This window comes from Pan troglodytes, chromosome 10 (genome assembly GCF_028858775.2).
Source record: "Pan troglodytes isolate AG18354 chromosome 10, NHGRI_mPanTro3-v2.0_pri, whole genome shotgun sequence".
Taxonomy (NCBI): domain Eukaryota; kingdom Metazoa; phylum Chordata; class Mammalia; order Primates; family Hominidae; genus Pan; species Pan troglodytes.
Genome location: NC_072408.2, coordinates 26,677,847 through 26,693,090, shown reverse-complemented (window position 1 = coordinate 26,693,090; position 15,244 = coordinate 26,677,847). Strand labels below are relative to the sequence as shown.

General features: G+C 39.6%; 1 protein-coding gene across 3 annotated transcripts in view; it reads right to left on the bottom strand.

Moving 5' to 3' along the window:
- Window positions 1-5,865: 5,865 nt before the first annotated feature.
- AEBP2 (AE binding protein 2) overlaps window positions 5,866-15,244 on the bottom strand; it is a 114,532-nt gene continuing 105,153 nt past the window's right edge. The window contains exon 8 of one of the 3 annotated variants that reach the window (XM_054663096.2): window positions 5,866-6,075. In XM_054663096.2, coding sequence (XP_054519071.2) covers window positions 5,955-6,075 — 121 coding nt within the window. In that variant the 3' untranslated portion in view covers window positions 5,866-5,954. The remainder of the gene's footprint in view (window positions 6,076-15,244) is intronic. The other 2 variants (XM_054663095.2, XM_054663094.2) reach the window with 2 other exon arrangements.

Genomic DNA, 15,244 nt, shown 5'->3' with positions numbered 1-15,244 from the left:
ACCTTGAGTTATGTTTTTCTCAAGATTCTCTATGTTTCCTGTCTCATTAGTAATAGGTTTCATAAGCTTTGTGAGTTTAAATTGTAAGTTCTCATTGTTTTGGGCGGGGGGGAGGCAAGAGGGCCTGAGCTCTTGTTTTTGTAGTCTTTTTCAGCTACAAATTTTTCATTGATTGGCACACACATTTTTAGCATGGATAAAGAAACTGTGGTGTATATATATATATACAATGGAATACTACTCAACCATAAAAAGGAACAAATTAACAGCATTCATAGCAACCTGGATAGATTGGAGACTATTAATCTAAGTGAAGTAACTCGGGAATGGAAAACTAAACATCATACATTCTCACTCACAAGTGAGAGCTAAGTTATGAGGATGCAAAGGTGTAAGAATAACACAGTGAACTTTGGGGACTCAGGAGGAAAGGGTGGAAAGCGGGTGAGGAAATAAAAGACTACAAATTGGGTTCAGTGTATACTGTTCGGGTGATGGGTGCACCAAAATCTCACAAATCACCACTAAAGAACTTACTCATGTAACCAAATGCCACCTGTTCCCCAAAAACCTATGGAAATAAAAAAAATTGATAAATAATTAAAAATAAATAAATAGGAAAATCTAGAAGAAATTTATAAATTCCTAGATACTTACAACCTACCATGATTAAACCATGAAGAAACCCAAAACCTGAACAGACCAATAACAAGTAATGAGATTGAAGCCATTCATAATAAAAGGTCTCTCAGCAAAGAAAAGACCTGGGCCCGATGGCTTCACTGCTGAATTTTACCGAACATTTAAAGAAGAATTAACATCGGAGTAGGGCAGGGGATTGGTGAGGGACAGGGAGGGGAGAAGAAAAAAAAAGAAGAATTAACTTCAATCCTACTCAAACTATTCCAAAAAATAAAGAAGGAAGGAATACTTCCAAGCTCATGCCACAAGGCCAGTATTACCCCAATACCAACACCAGACAATTACACATTTAAAAAGAAAACTATAGGTCAATATCCCTGATATTGATGTGAAAATCGTCAACAAAATACTAATTCAACAACACATTCAAAAGACCATTCATCACGAACAAGTGTGGTTTACTCCAGAGATTCAAGGATAGTTCAACATATAGAAATCAATCAATGGGATATATCATATCAACAGATTGAAAGACAAAAACCATGTGATTACTTTCAACTGATGTTGAAAAAGCATTTGATAAAATTCAACATCCCGTCATGATAAAACCCTCAAATAACTGGATATAGAAGGAACATATCTCAACATAATAAAAGCCATATATGACAGACCCACAGCTATTATCATATTGAATGGGGAAAGACTGAAAGCCTTTTCTCTAAGATCTGGAACATGACAAGGATGCCCACTTTCACCTCTGTTATTCGACATAGCACTGGAGGTATCAGACAAGAGAAATAAATAAAGATCATCCAAATTGAACGGAAGAAGTCAAATTACCCTTGTTTGCAGATGATATGACCTTATATTTGGAAAAACCTAAAGACTCAACCAAAAAACTATTAAATAAATTCAATAAAGTTACAGGAAACAAAGTCAACATACCAAAATCGGTAGCATTTCTATATGCCAATAGTGAAATCTGAAAAAGAAATCAAGAAAGTAATCCCATTTACAATAGCCACAAATAAAATTAAATACTTAGGAATTAACCAAAGAAATGAAAGATCTCTATAATGAAAACTATAAAACACTGATGCAAGAAATTGAAGAGGACATCAAAAAATGTAAAGATATTCCATCTTCATAGATTGGAAGAATCAATACTGTTAAAAAGTCCACACTACCCAAGCAATCTACAGACTCAATGCAATCTCTATCAAAATACCAATGACGTTCTTCACAGAAAAAGAAAAAAAAAATCCCAAATTTCAACGTGGGCAACATGGTAAAACCTCCTTTCTACTAAAAAAAATTACAAAAATTAGCTGGGTATGGTGGCACAGGCCTGTAGTCCCAGCTATTTGGAAGGCTGAGGTGGGAGGATCACCTGAGCCCAGGAGGCAGAGGTTGCAGTGAGCCGAGATCATGCCACTGCACTCCAGCCTGGGTGACACAGTGAGTCCCAGTCTCAAAAAGAGGGAAAAAAAGGTAAAACAATCCTAAAATTTATATGGAACCACACACACACATACAAAAACCAACAAAAACAAACAAAAAAACCAGAAAATTTTAAGCAAAAAGAATAAAACTGGAAGAATCACATTACCTGACTTCTACAGAGCTATAGTAACCAAAACAGCATTGTACTGGCATAAAAACAGACAGACACATAGACCAATAGGACAGAACAGCGAACCCCAAAACAAATCCGTACGTCTACAGTGAACTCATTTTTGACAAAGTGCCAAGAACAAACACTGGGGAAGAGGCAGTCTCCTCAATAAATGGTGCAGGGAAAACTGGATTTCTATATGCAAAAGAATGAAATTAGGCCCCTATCTTTCTCCATATACAAAAATCAAATCAAAATGGATTAAAGACTGAAATCTAAGATCTCAAACTATGAAACTACTAAAAGAAAATATTTTAAATACTATTATGTATAATAATAATAACAATAAAGAGAGAGAGAACATTGGGAAACTCTCTAGGACATCAGTCTGGGCAAAGATTTCTTGAATAATACCTCATAAGTACAGGAAACCAAAGCAGAAATGGGCATATGGGATCACATCAAGTTAGAAAGCTTCTGCACAGCAAAGGAAACAATCAACAAAAAGTGAAGAGACAACCCACAGAATAGAAGAAAATATTTTCAACTACTCACGTGACAAGGGATCAATATCCAGAATATATAAGGAGCTCTAACAACTCTATAAGAAAAAATCTAATAATCCGATTAAAAATTGGCAAAATATCAGAATCAACATTTCTCAAAAGACATACAAAAGGCATACAGATACATGAAAAAGTGCTCAACATCATTATCACCAGATAATGCAAATCAAAACTACGATGAGATATCATCTCACTCCAGTTAAAATGGCTTTTATCCAAAAGACAGGCAATCGCAAATGCTGGCAAAGATGTGGAGAAAAGAGAACCCTTGTACACAGGTGGTGGGAAGGTAAATTAGTATAATCACTGGGGAGAACAGTTTGGAGGCTCCTCAAAAAACTAAAAATAGAGCTACCATATGATCCAGCAATCCCACTGCTAGTTTTCTATCCAAAGGAAAGGAAATTCCAGTCGGGCGCAGTGGCTCATGCCTGTAATCCCACCACTGTAGGAGACAAAGGCAGGAGAATCGCTTGAGCTCGGGAGTTCAAGACCAGTCTGAGCAACATGCCAAAACCTCATCTCTACAAAAAATATAAAAATTAGCTGGGCATGGTGCTGCGCACCTATAATCCCATCTACTTGGGAGGCTGAGGCAGGAGGATTGCATGAGCCCATAAGGTTGAGGCCTGAGTGAACCATGATCACACCACTGCACTCCAGGAGCCTAGGCAGTGGAGCAAGATGCTGTCTCAAAAAAAAAGCAAATCAGTATATCAAAGAGAGATCTGCATTTGCATGTTTACTGCAGCACTATTCACAAGATTTGGAAACAACCAAAGTGTCTGTGAACAGATGAATGGATAAAGAAAATATGGTACTTATACACAATGGTGTACTATTCTGCCATAAAATAAGAACAAGATACTGTCCTTTGCAACAGTGTGGATGGAACTGGAGGTCATTATGTTAAGTGAAATAAGCCAGACACAGAAAGACAAACTTTGCCTTCTCACTTATTTGTGGAAGCTAAAAATTAAAACAATTAAACTCATGGAGATACAGAGTAGAACAGGGTAAATGATGGTTACCAGAGGCTAGGAAGGGTAGTGGGGGAAGACTGGGGAGGAAGTGGGAATGGTTAGTAGGTACAAAAAAATAGAAAGAATGAATAAGATCTAGTATTTATTATAGCACAACAGGGTGACTGTAGTCAATAATTTAACTGTACATTTAAAAATAACTAAAGCGTATAATTGGATTGTTTATAACACAAACAATAAATGTATTGAAGTGATAGATACCTCATTTACATAATCATAATAATGTGATCATTATGCATTGTATGCCTTTATCAAACTATCTCATGTACCCCATACATATGTACCTACTATGTATTCACAAAAATTTAAATTAAAAAAATTTTTAAAAGGCCAGGTGCAGTGGCTCACACCTATAATCCTAACACTTTGGGAGGCTGAGGCAGGAGCACTGCTTGAGCCCAAGAGTTTGAGACCAGCCTGGGCAACATAGCAAGATCCTGGGTTTTTTCGTTTGTTTTTTGTTTTGGGGTTTTTTTCAAGACGTAATCTTGCTCTGTCACCCAGGCTGGAGTGCAGTGGCATGATCTTGGCTCACTGCAACCTCTGCCTCTCGGGTTTAAGCAATTATCCTGACTCAGCCTCCAGAGTAGCTGGGATTACAGGCATACGCCACCATGCCCAGCTAATTTTTTTTTTTTTTTTTTTTTTTTTTTTTTTTGGTATTTTTAGTGAAGACAGGATTTCACCATGTTGGCCAGGCTGGTCTCAAACTCCTGACCTCATGATCCACCCGCTTTGGCCTCCCAAAGTGCTGGGATTACAGGTGTGAGCCACCATGCCCAGCCAGCAAGACCCTGTTTCTACAAAAAATTTAAAAATTAGCCAGGCATGGTGGCACCTGCCTGTAAGTGCCAGCTACTTGGGACTGCAGTGAGCTGCAGTCATGCCACTACACTCCAGTGAGGTCAAGGCTGCAATGAGCTGTAGTCGTGCCACTGCATTTCAGCCTGGGTGACAGAGCAAGACCCTGTCTCAAAAACAAAAAACAAAAAAAATTTTTTTTAATCAAAGGTTATGGCTCAGGCCTCCTGACATAAGTAAAGGAGGACACAGCTAAATTAGAAGGCTTTCATTTTTGCCAAGGTGTTTGGGGTGAAGCAAAGAAACACAGACAGACTTGCCATTCACTGCCCAATAAAACAAACCAAGGAAAGACCACAAAAGGAAATGCTCCCTCCTCAGGCTATGGCAAATGTCAATCATGTCAGCCCTTGGGAATTTAGAATTGGGACCCGCGTGAGGGAAAAGGAGAAAATCTTAAGGAGCCATGTCCGCACTGGTATTATTGTGAACTGAAACTGACATAGCAATTGCAAGATTGGACTGAGGAAAAGAAAAGGATGAGATTGATTAGATCAAGCTGCCTAACATTAGACAGGCTGAGAGTTTAGTCTGGTCAGAAATCAGCCATTACATATTTTAACTATTTTTTAAGTGTCATTAAAAACACCAACTTTGAACACATTGCAGACCACCAACGTGTTAATTTCCATGCCAGCTTCTTCATGTTTTTGCAGACCTTGACATATAGCTGCTTTAGCCATCTCTGGCATATATATAATGTATTGAGTAGGTAATAATTCTACACAAGGCTTTTTCTTTTCTTATTTTTAAATTCAGACTTGCACATGGCCTCTCCCATAAAATTATACAGGGGAATAGACTTACCATAGCACACATTAATCAAATTCATCAAATGCCAGACGAGGCTGAAGTGCTTCTGCTCAGCAGTTGCTCTTGTCAGAAAGCCAAAGAAGGCTGTACAGCAATAAGCACACAAGTAACACATGTCATGATAATTATTCGAGATTAAGGCTTATTGTAAGTTTTGGACACTTTTTGTTTAGATTTTTACTTTTTTTTTTTTCTAGTGAGATAAAGTAATCACCTGTAAAAGCAGAAATGAATCATTGGTGTAAAAATTAAACTTGGCTGGGCACGGTGGCTCACGCCTGTAATCCCAGCACTTTGGGAGGCCGAGGTGGGCAGATCACCTGAGGTCGGGAGTTTGAGACCAGCCTGGTCAATATGGTGAAACCCCGTCTCTACTTAAAATACAAAATTAGCCAGGCGTGGTGGCGGGTGTCTTTAATCCCAGCTACTCAGGAAGCTGAGGCAGAAGAATCGCTTGAACCCGGGAAGCGGAGGTTGCGGTGAGCCAAGATCGCGCCATTGCACACCAGCCTGGGCAACAAGAGTGAAACTCCATCTCAAAAAAAGAAAGAAAAGAAAAAGAAAATTAAACTTAATGAGGAAATATGATGATAAATAAAACAAGACTGCACCTCCTGATGAAAAGTGCCGATCTGGCATTGTTACTCAATTACTGGCCAACCACACCGCTCTAACACAGCATATGACAAGAGAGCAAGTGCCTCTAAGTTTCACAGAAAATCTTTTGAAGGTAAGAAAGTACAGTGGGAATGATCTGTCACCCAGTTTCATTTTTAGTGTGACTAAAACTGCTCAACTTGTATTTCATGCAGTGAAATCTTACACAACAGTTCCAGAGTCCTCCCAAATTACATGATTTTCAAACAAAACACAGTAAGTTCAAAAGTAACTCAGATGTTCCTGCCTAATTGAACTACTTAGAGTTATCGAAAAAATTTTATATGAACAAAATTTAAATGTGAAAATGAAAGCTCTTTATTCTATCAAAAAGAGCTTATTAAAGTCTGGGCTATGTTAAATAAACGGGCATTTACAAAAACATAATTAGTCCCATTTTCTGATAAAGTCCAAGCCCTATTGGCATTTAAGGTGGGACAGGTACAAGTCACCCAGCATCCTTGGTGCCAGAAAACTAAGCCCCAGTTGCACTTTTAGGTATTAAGACAACCAAAATTGCCCCCACATATCTGCAAATATCCTTGAGAGACCATACCATACTGGCTGGTATCACTGATCTAATCCAAAAATACACATCCAAAATACATATTTGCCTGGTGCAGTGGCTTACGCCTGTAATCTCAGCACTTTGAGAGGCTGAGGTGGGTGCATCACTTGAGGTCAGGAGTTCGAGACCAGCCTGACCAACATGGTGAAAGCCCGTCTCTACTAAAAATACAGGCCAGGTGCAGTGGCTCACACCTGTAATCCCTGCACTTTGGGAGGCCAAGGTGGATCTCCTGAATTCGGGAGTTCGAGACCAGCCTCACCAACATGGAGAAACCCTGTCTCTACTAAAAATACTAAATTAGCTGGGTGTGGTGGTGCATGCCTGTAATCCCAGCTACTCAGGAGACTGAAGCAGGAGAATCGCTTGAACTCAGGAGGCGGAGGTTGCAGTGAGCTGAGATCGCACCATTGCACTCCAGCCTGGGCAACAAAAGCGAAGCTCTGTCTCAAAAAAAAAACAAAAAACAAAAAACAAAATTAGCCGGGCATTGTGGCACACACCTGTGATCCCAGCTCCTTGGGAGGCTGAGGCAGGAGAATCACTTGAACCCGGGAGGCGGAGGTTACAGTGAGCTGAGATTGCGCCATTGCACTCCAGCCTAGGCAACGAGAGCGAAACTCCATCTCAAAACAAAACAAAACAAAACAAAATATGTATCTAATAAATTCCTTTAAAACCTAAATTTTTCCAAAAAATAAATAAAATTTAAATTTCACTTCACCTGGATGAAAATGTGGATTTGCCGATCTCTGTATTTTGCTTGTTTTTATATTTAGCCACAAAAATGAGCATAAAGAAGAGTTATTATTTAAAATACAACTGGAGGGGGAAAAAGTGTTTACATTCGGTTTTAATACACCATTGAGTAACCTGTTGAAAATGTAACCAAGTCTATTCTGGTGGAGTGAAAAGAGTTGCTCAGATAAAGCAGTTGCTGAAATACGCTCGTGGTCATTGTATTTGTGCTTAATAGTTTTCTCTGCAATATTTTGAAAGATGTTGGGTAAAGCTTCGTAATTGTTAACTGTATTAAGGCATTGCCTGTAAACTGAGCACCTTTCAGAGTTATTTATACTAATAAGGATGGTCAGTTCTAGAATGTATGTTTTAACATTGAAGTTTTTAATACTTTCAAGACAAGGTTCTGGTACAGATATTTCCAATAAAAATATAAATAACATTTTTGTTTTTAAAAAAACTCCAGTAAGTAAACATCTCTGGAACATAGCTGTACGAGGTAAAGTACCTAGATGCTATTTTTAATTCAGTGGTACATGGTTTCCACATCACTGCTCACAACAGCAGGAATGTGTCAGCAACACAGCTGAAACCAAGTTTACACTAAAATACAAAACTATTATTACTCTTTTGGAATCTCAAGGGAACGTCTGACAGAACATGCCACTAACAAGATGTTTTCAAAAGTCACCTTGAGGCTGGGCCCGGTGGCTCACGTCTGTAATCTCAACACTTTGGGAGGCTGAGACAGGTGAATCACTTGAGGCCAGGAGTTTGAGACCAGCCTGGCCAACATGGTGAAACCCTGTCTCTACCAAAAATACAAAAATTAGCAGGGCATGGTGGCATGCCTCTGTAATCCCAGCTATTCGGGAGGCTGAGGTAGGAGAATCTCTTGAACCTGGGAGGCAGAGGTTGCAGTGAGCCGAGATCACACCACTGCACTCCAGCCTAGGCAACAGAGTGAGACCCTGTCTCAAAAAAAAAGTCACCATTGAATAACTCAGGCTATTATGACATTTGGCCACACAGCGTTGGCCAAATATGACGATGATTTAAGCTTCCCCGGGAGTCCATTCATCAACTCCTTTTAAAAAGTGAATGAATACTCCCCAGTAAGGAAGGTGAGTGTTTTTAAAGATATTGTCAGTAATTTAACACTGGTATATAAATTCCCTAATGTTGTTCCTTCAGACTTCTGGATCAGTTTGACTGAAGGAATTGAAATTGAGATTGCAAAGTGACATGGTTAAATGTTTAAAAAAAAAAACTACCATTTTTAATTAATTATCTGTGTGGGCCAAAATTTTTCTCCATATGGTACCACCAAACAAAATACAAAAATAAGTTAGATAATAATGTTAGTATAACACTGCAGTCATTATCTGTAACTCTTACTGTGTATTGATTTGTGTCCCCCAAAACAATATGTTGCATTCCTAACTTGAATCAGATGTAATCAAGTTAAGATGAGGTGATAGTCAATTAGGATAGGCCCTTAATCCAATATGAGTGGTGTCCTTATAAGAAAAGAAAACAGGGCTGGGTGCGGTGGCTCACGTTTGTAATCCCAGCACTTTGGGAGGCCGAGGCGGGCGGATCACTTGAGGTCAGGAGTTCGAGACCAGCCTGGCCAACAAGGTGAAACCCAGTCTCTACTAAAAATACAAAAATTAGCCGGGTATGGTGGTGCGCACCTGTAAACCCAGCTACTTGGGAGGCTGAGGCAGGAGAATTGCTTGAATCCGGGAGGTGGAGGTTGCAGTGAGCGGAGATTGCACCACTGTACTCCAGTCTAGGGGACAGAGAAAACAGTGACACAGACAGGAGAATGCCATGATAACTCAGACACAGAGAGAAGGCAGCCATATAAAGGCAGTGATTCGAGTTTTGCTGCCACATGCCACACCAAGCCTGGCACTACCAGATGCTGGAAGAGGCCAGGAAAGATTCCCTGCTAATACTCCAGAGGGCAGATGGCCTGGCAACACCTTGATTTTAGACTTATAGACTCCAGAACGGGTAAAGAACAAATTTCTGTTGCTTAAAGCCACCAGTTTGTGGTAGTTTGTTAGGGCAGTCCTGGGAAACAAATGCAACTCCCATTTCAATTGTTTATGAACACCAAAACAGCCTCTGTTCTCATTGCATAACTTTTGGATAAAGATTATAATTTTGAATTCATAAATTATCTAATAAAATATAGTTTTTAATCTGTTACATACTAGAGTTTACGTAAAATTGCATTTGACAAAAGGACATCACAATGGAAAAAATAAAATTAAAAAAGAGAGTTTAAGTTCACTGTTTTAGAGCAAGATGGATGCAGCTGGAGGCCACATCCTAAGCCAATTCCCACAGAAACAGAAAACCAAATACCGCATGCTCTCACTTACAGGCGGGAGCTAAATCTTTGGCATACATGGCCATAAAGATGAGAACTATAGTCACTGGGGACTCTAAAAGGAGGAAGGGAAGAAGGGAGGCAGCCAAGGGCTGAAAACCTTCTTATTGAGTACTACGTTCACTATCTCTGGGAAGGGATCAATAGAAGTTCAAACCACAGCATCACACAATATGCCCATGTAACAGACCTGCAGGTGCACCTTCTGAACCTAAAATAAAAATGGAAATTTCAAAATAGATAAATAAATACACTGCCTTAGTTCCACCACCTCATTTTACCTATCAGTTCACTAAGGTGTAAAGGAAGAGAAAATGACTTGCCCAAGACAACAAAGAAAATTTGAAGCCAGGTGTGGTGGCTCACGTCTGTAATCCCAACACTTTGGGAGGCCTAGGCAGGCAGATCATTTGAGGTCAGGAGTTTGACATTAGCCTGGCCAACATGGTAAAACCCCATCTGTACTAAAAATACAAAAATTAGCCAGGGATGGTGGTGCATGCCTGTACTCCCAGCTACTTGGGAGGCTGAGGCAGGAGAATCACTTGAACCCGGGAAGCAGAGGTTGCCGTGAGCAGAGATCATGCGACTGCACTCCAGCCTGGGTGACAGAGTGAGACTTGGAGAAAGAAAGAAAGAGAGAAAGAGAGAGAGAGAGAAAGAAAGAGAGAGAGAAAGAAAGAGAGAGAGAAAGAAAGAGAGAGAGAAAGAAAGAGAAGGAAGGAAGGAAAAAGAAAGAAAGAAAGAAAGAGAAAGAAAGAAAAAGAAAGAAGGAAGTAATTTGCCGTTGAGCTTGAAGCTAGGACTTTTACATCTCCTGATTTCTAGTTCAGTATTTTTCTCTTGACCCTGTGACAAGGCTTCATTCTCCAGGTGGAAGCTTAGAATTATTTAAGAAGACATTCTTTCCAGCATAAAGATATTTAAATAGCATGGTTCCCACATAATGCTCTCAAGAGATTGCCTTTCATATTTAAATAAAAATATATTTTTTATCCTAGACAGGTCTAGAATTTATCATAAATCTAAAATTATGTATTATTTATTCAGATGAAGAGCTAAATTCTGCCTTTCATGATGGCAAAAGCAAACTTCAAACCAAACTGTTCTGTTGCTTCAGGAAAAAAAGGAAGAAAGGAGGGAGGGAGGGAAGGAAAGAAGGGAGGGAGGGAGGAAGAAATGGAGGATTTATGTCTACTACTTTCTATATGAACAAAACAATACTTTTTTTTACCCTGGGATATTATACTTATTTAAAAGGAAGAAAAAAGTAGTAACAACCCCCATATTTCCTGTCATGCTTGTGCTGCAGAGGACAGTAAATTTTAGGGGTCATTTTGGTCCTTATTCAGGATGTTAGAAGCCCCAGTATAGTGTTTTGGACACTATTCAGAAGTCTCACCCAACTTAATTCTTGGCCCAGTTCTTGCCTTTGTTGAATTCTCTCCAGAGGTCAAGGTCAAAGGGACCTCACTGAGAAAGGACTCAAATTGGGAAAAGAATGCAGGGGCAGCAATTCCTTTTTTATTTCTCAAATCATCAGTGATATGGAAGGTCAAGTATGCAGGCCTGAGATGGAAACAGTGTGTTTCCCTTTCAAAGAGGAATGTTAACAGGATGAGAAAACAGACTTACAAATATGAAGAAGGGTGGAGTTTTACCCAGGCTCAGGGAGTTGAAGGCTGAAAGCTTTTGAGTTTTCAGCAACATAAAAATATCCTAAGTAAAACATTATTTGCAAATGGGGCCACTACTTAAGAAAAAGGTATGGAGCCAAATGTGATAGAGGAAAAAGTTCAGTCCTTGGTTATTAGGGGGAAGAAACAACTCTGAAGGAGCTTGTTCCCCTCCTGGAACTGTATGCCCTTGCAGGTCTGAACTTGAACCTTACTCTGAGAGGCACTGGTTGGTTAACTCCACCCCAGAAGTACTGACGGCTCATTTTTGGGGGTGTGCTGTATCTCTAGTCAGATCTAGAACTTGCTATAAATGTAAAAACCATCACCACCCACTGGAAGCTATTCCAATTAGCCAGAGAAGCCGTCTTTGTGCACCATTTGGCTGCACAAAAGCTGAACGGCAAGGGCTGAATTTGTGCTTCAGACAGGCTCTGCAAACTCCATATGAAAGGCTGAGGGTGGTTGCCATGAACACAATTTTAGATTATCTCCTTCTTCATTCAAGCTTTCAGAAAGAGCTTGCCACCAGATTTGTTAAAAGGATCCCAGCTCACGTGAGTGATTTCTTGGCACAAAAAGCCTTCCTTTCCTGTTATATTACAGCTTGTGTGCCGCATTTCTTCAACAGGCAAGTTCTCCTTCACAAACGGAAAGCAAGCTCGTGCAACCGATGGCAATCCTAAAGCTACATTTAGATAGCCCAATTCCTCAGCTTTAGCTTTAAAACGATTAGAATCATTTTACCTCAAACATCTTTATTGCTTCACCTGAACTGGCCAATATTTTGTAATGGTTTTTTCTATTCTTTCTTTTTTTTTTCTTTTTGCTAATAAGGCTAATAAGAAAACAATCTTCAAAAAAAAAAAAAAAGAAAACAATCTTCTTGGGTTTTTGGTGCTAAAATCATAAATGGTCTTTCTTGCAGCATTGGAAAATATGACTATAACTGTGAAAACTATGTTTACTGCCCAGCAAACAGGCATGTCCCAATACTCTGGAATAGAAATCAAAGGCATTTCATTGTGTGAATGGCCTGTAGCTGGAATCTCTCCAGGCAAACAAGAAGGTGAAGACACAGAGCAGGACCTCAGGCAGCATTCTGAGGACATGAAGCAAGCTGACTTCTGACTGGTAATAAATAGTATTATCTTGCCTCACTTCACGGAGAGGCACCCAAAGCAGTGTTCTCTATTTACCTCCTAGTGAATGATATGTGCCGAGAGCCAGAGAAATCAGCGACCAGCTAGAGAAATCAGTGACCAGCTCGTAGTCATGCAGATGAATATATCACGTATCACACTGCTCTCTGTTGTGATTTTCACCTGAAATTACCACTGAGATTTTGAGGTCAAACAAAAGATTTTCTGCAAAACATTGAGAAATGCAAAGTTCTCTAGGGACTTTTCAGATGCAATGTTTTGAAATAATTTACTCCTCCACAAAAAGATTGTGAGGCAAATGGGTATTTTGTGCCATTTATTATACCTGGTGTGGACACAGAAGTGTTAACATTTTTACATAGGAGTTTCTGCTTTCTCCTTTCTGCTTCCTTCCCATTTGAAGCCTTAGCCTGGAACATAAGTAAACAGATGTTTCATATATATATACACACACACACACACACACGTATATACATACATATATATATATATATATATATATATATATATATACCAAAAATGAGCTGTGTGCTTATCAAGGAATTCACAGCATAAGATCTTAGACACCCTCTGTTTCTAGGACAGAACTGGTAGAAAGATAGGGGTCATGTCAGATGGGACTGGGCTGAAATCATGGCTCTGTCATGCACTTGCTGAGTTATGGGCGTGCATGCTTAACCCCCAGGAACTGCACCATAAAATAAAACTAATACCATCTTGCTTTCAAGGTTGGTGTGACAATTAGAAATAATATACTGCGTAAAATGCCTGGCTCATTAGATTACTCTCCTTGTATTATTGTTGTTATTATTATGACCAGTACTACTAATGCCTAATAAAAATTACATGCTTAAAAGATATTTGCTTTGTGGATGAATTAATGAATATTTACCAACAGTTCTCCTTAGGGACCCTCAATTGCCTGTGACAAAATCAATATACTAAAGCAGTGCCTCTCAAACTTTAAGGGACACATTAATCGCTTGGAAATCTTGTTAAAATGCACATTCGCGGGCAAGGTGGGAGGAGCACTTGAGACCAGGAATTCGCCTGGACAACATAGGAAGATCTCATCTCTACTAAAAACTTTTTAAAAAACTCACTGGCCGCAGTAGAGCACACCTGTAGTCCCCGCTATTCAGGAGGCTGAGGTGGGAGTATCGCTTGAGCCTGGGAGATTGAGGCTGAAGTAAGCTATGATCGTGCCACTGCACTCCAGCCTAGGCAACAGAGTGAGGCCCTGTTTAAAACCAAAAACAAACAAACAAAATGCATATTCTGGGTCAATAAGTCTGAGGTGGGGTCTGAGATTCTGCATTTCTAATAAGCTCCCAGACCATGCTGAGCATACTTTGACTAAATTCCTAGATGATCCCATTAACTAGAAATAGACCAGTTCTTTAGATACTCAAGATACACCAAAATATATTCTACCCTAGTAAAACCTGAACACCAGTTAGATACAATTGGTTTTTCTCACCACAGCAACTAATAACAGATTCTCAACAGTGTTATTATCTTTGCTCAAGTGATCAGGGAGTTGAGCTCCAATTACCTCATCAATGAACTTTCCACATGCAATGAGCTAAGAATCAAATCGCATCCCAGGCTTATGAACAAGGGCCAGGTCACACCTATCTCCAGCTTTGTCTTATGAGTCAAAAAATATCTGCTATTGTGGTAACTGAAAACTGAGTTTTGAAGGTCTCCATAATAAAAGGCAAGAATACCAGTGAAAATAACAATTATTTGCAACTTCACTTCAGTTTGTTTTATGCCAACTGAGTGCCAGACAACAAAAACAATGGAAAGGGGAATGGGGAGGGCAAGAGAAACAGGCCCTTGGCTTCATGGAACCTACAGTCTAGGGAAGAGGCTGTGCTCACTGTGCCATGCCAGGATGTTGGCCCAAAGCCCATCGGTCCTCCACATTGCCCGGAAAGAGCCATGGTTGTACATTTCTGCCCAGGGGGGCTTTCTCTTCCGCTCAGACTGTTGACATAGATAGAAACAAACATGATAGGTACTTGGGTGCCACAGGACATTAACCTAAAACAGGAGGGACTAACCTAGACAAAAGGGCACCAAGAAAGGCCGTTTTGAAGTGACGCTCAAGTCAAGATCAGAAGGATGAATGATCAAGGGCAGGTTTCCAGAAGGAAAGGTTGTGGAGAGTGGCAGAAGGAAGAGCATGCTGAAAGCTGCAGAAGCGTAACAATGTCGTTACCATCAACAAATATCATTGTGTTTTCTTAAAAATTAAAAAAAAGAAAAGAAAAAAAAAAAGCAGAAAAGGGTAGAAAATGCCGGAAGAACAGAAACAAATCCAATATGGCTTCTCTCCACTAGCTAAATACTCACATAGGGAGGACAAAAGAAGAAGCAAGAATCCCCACATAACCCATATGCCAAGATATATGAAGATCTTCAACTTTATAAGGAGCATAACAAGTGCTGTAAGAGTGCAAATAAGTAAATAAATAAATACCTAAATA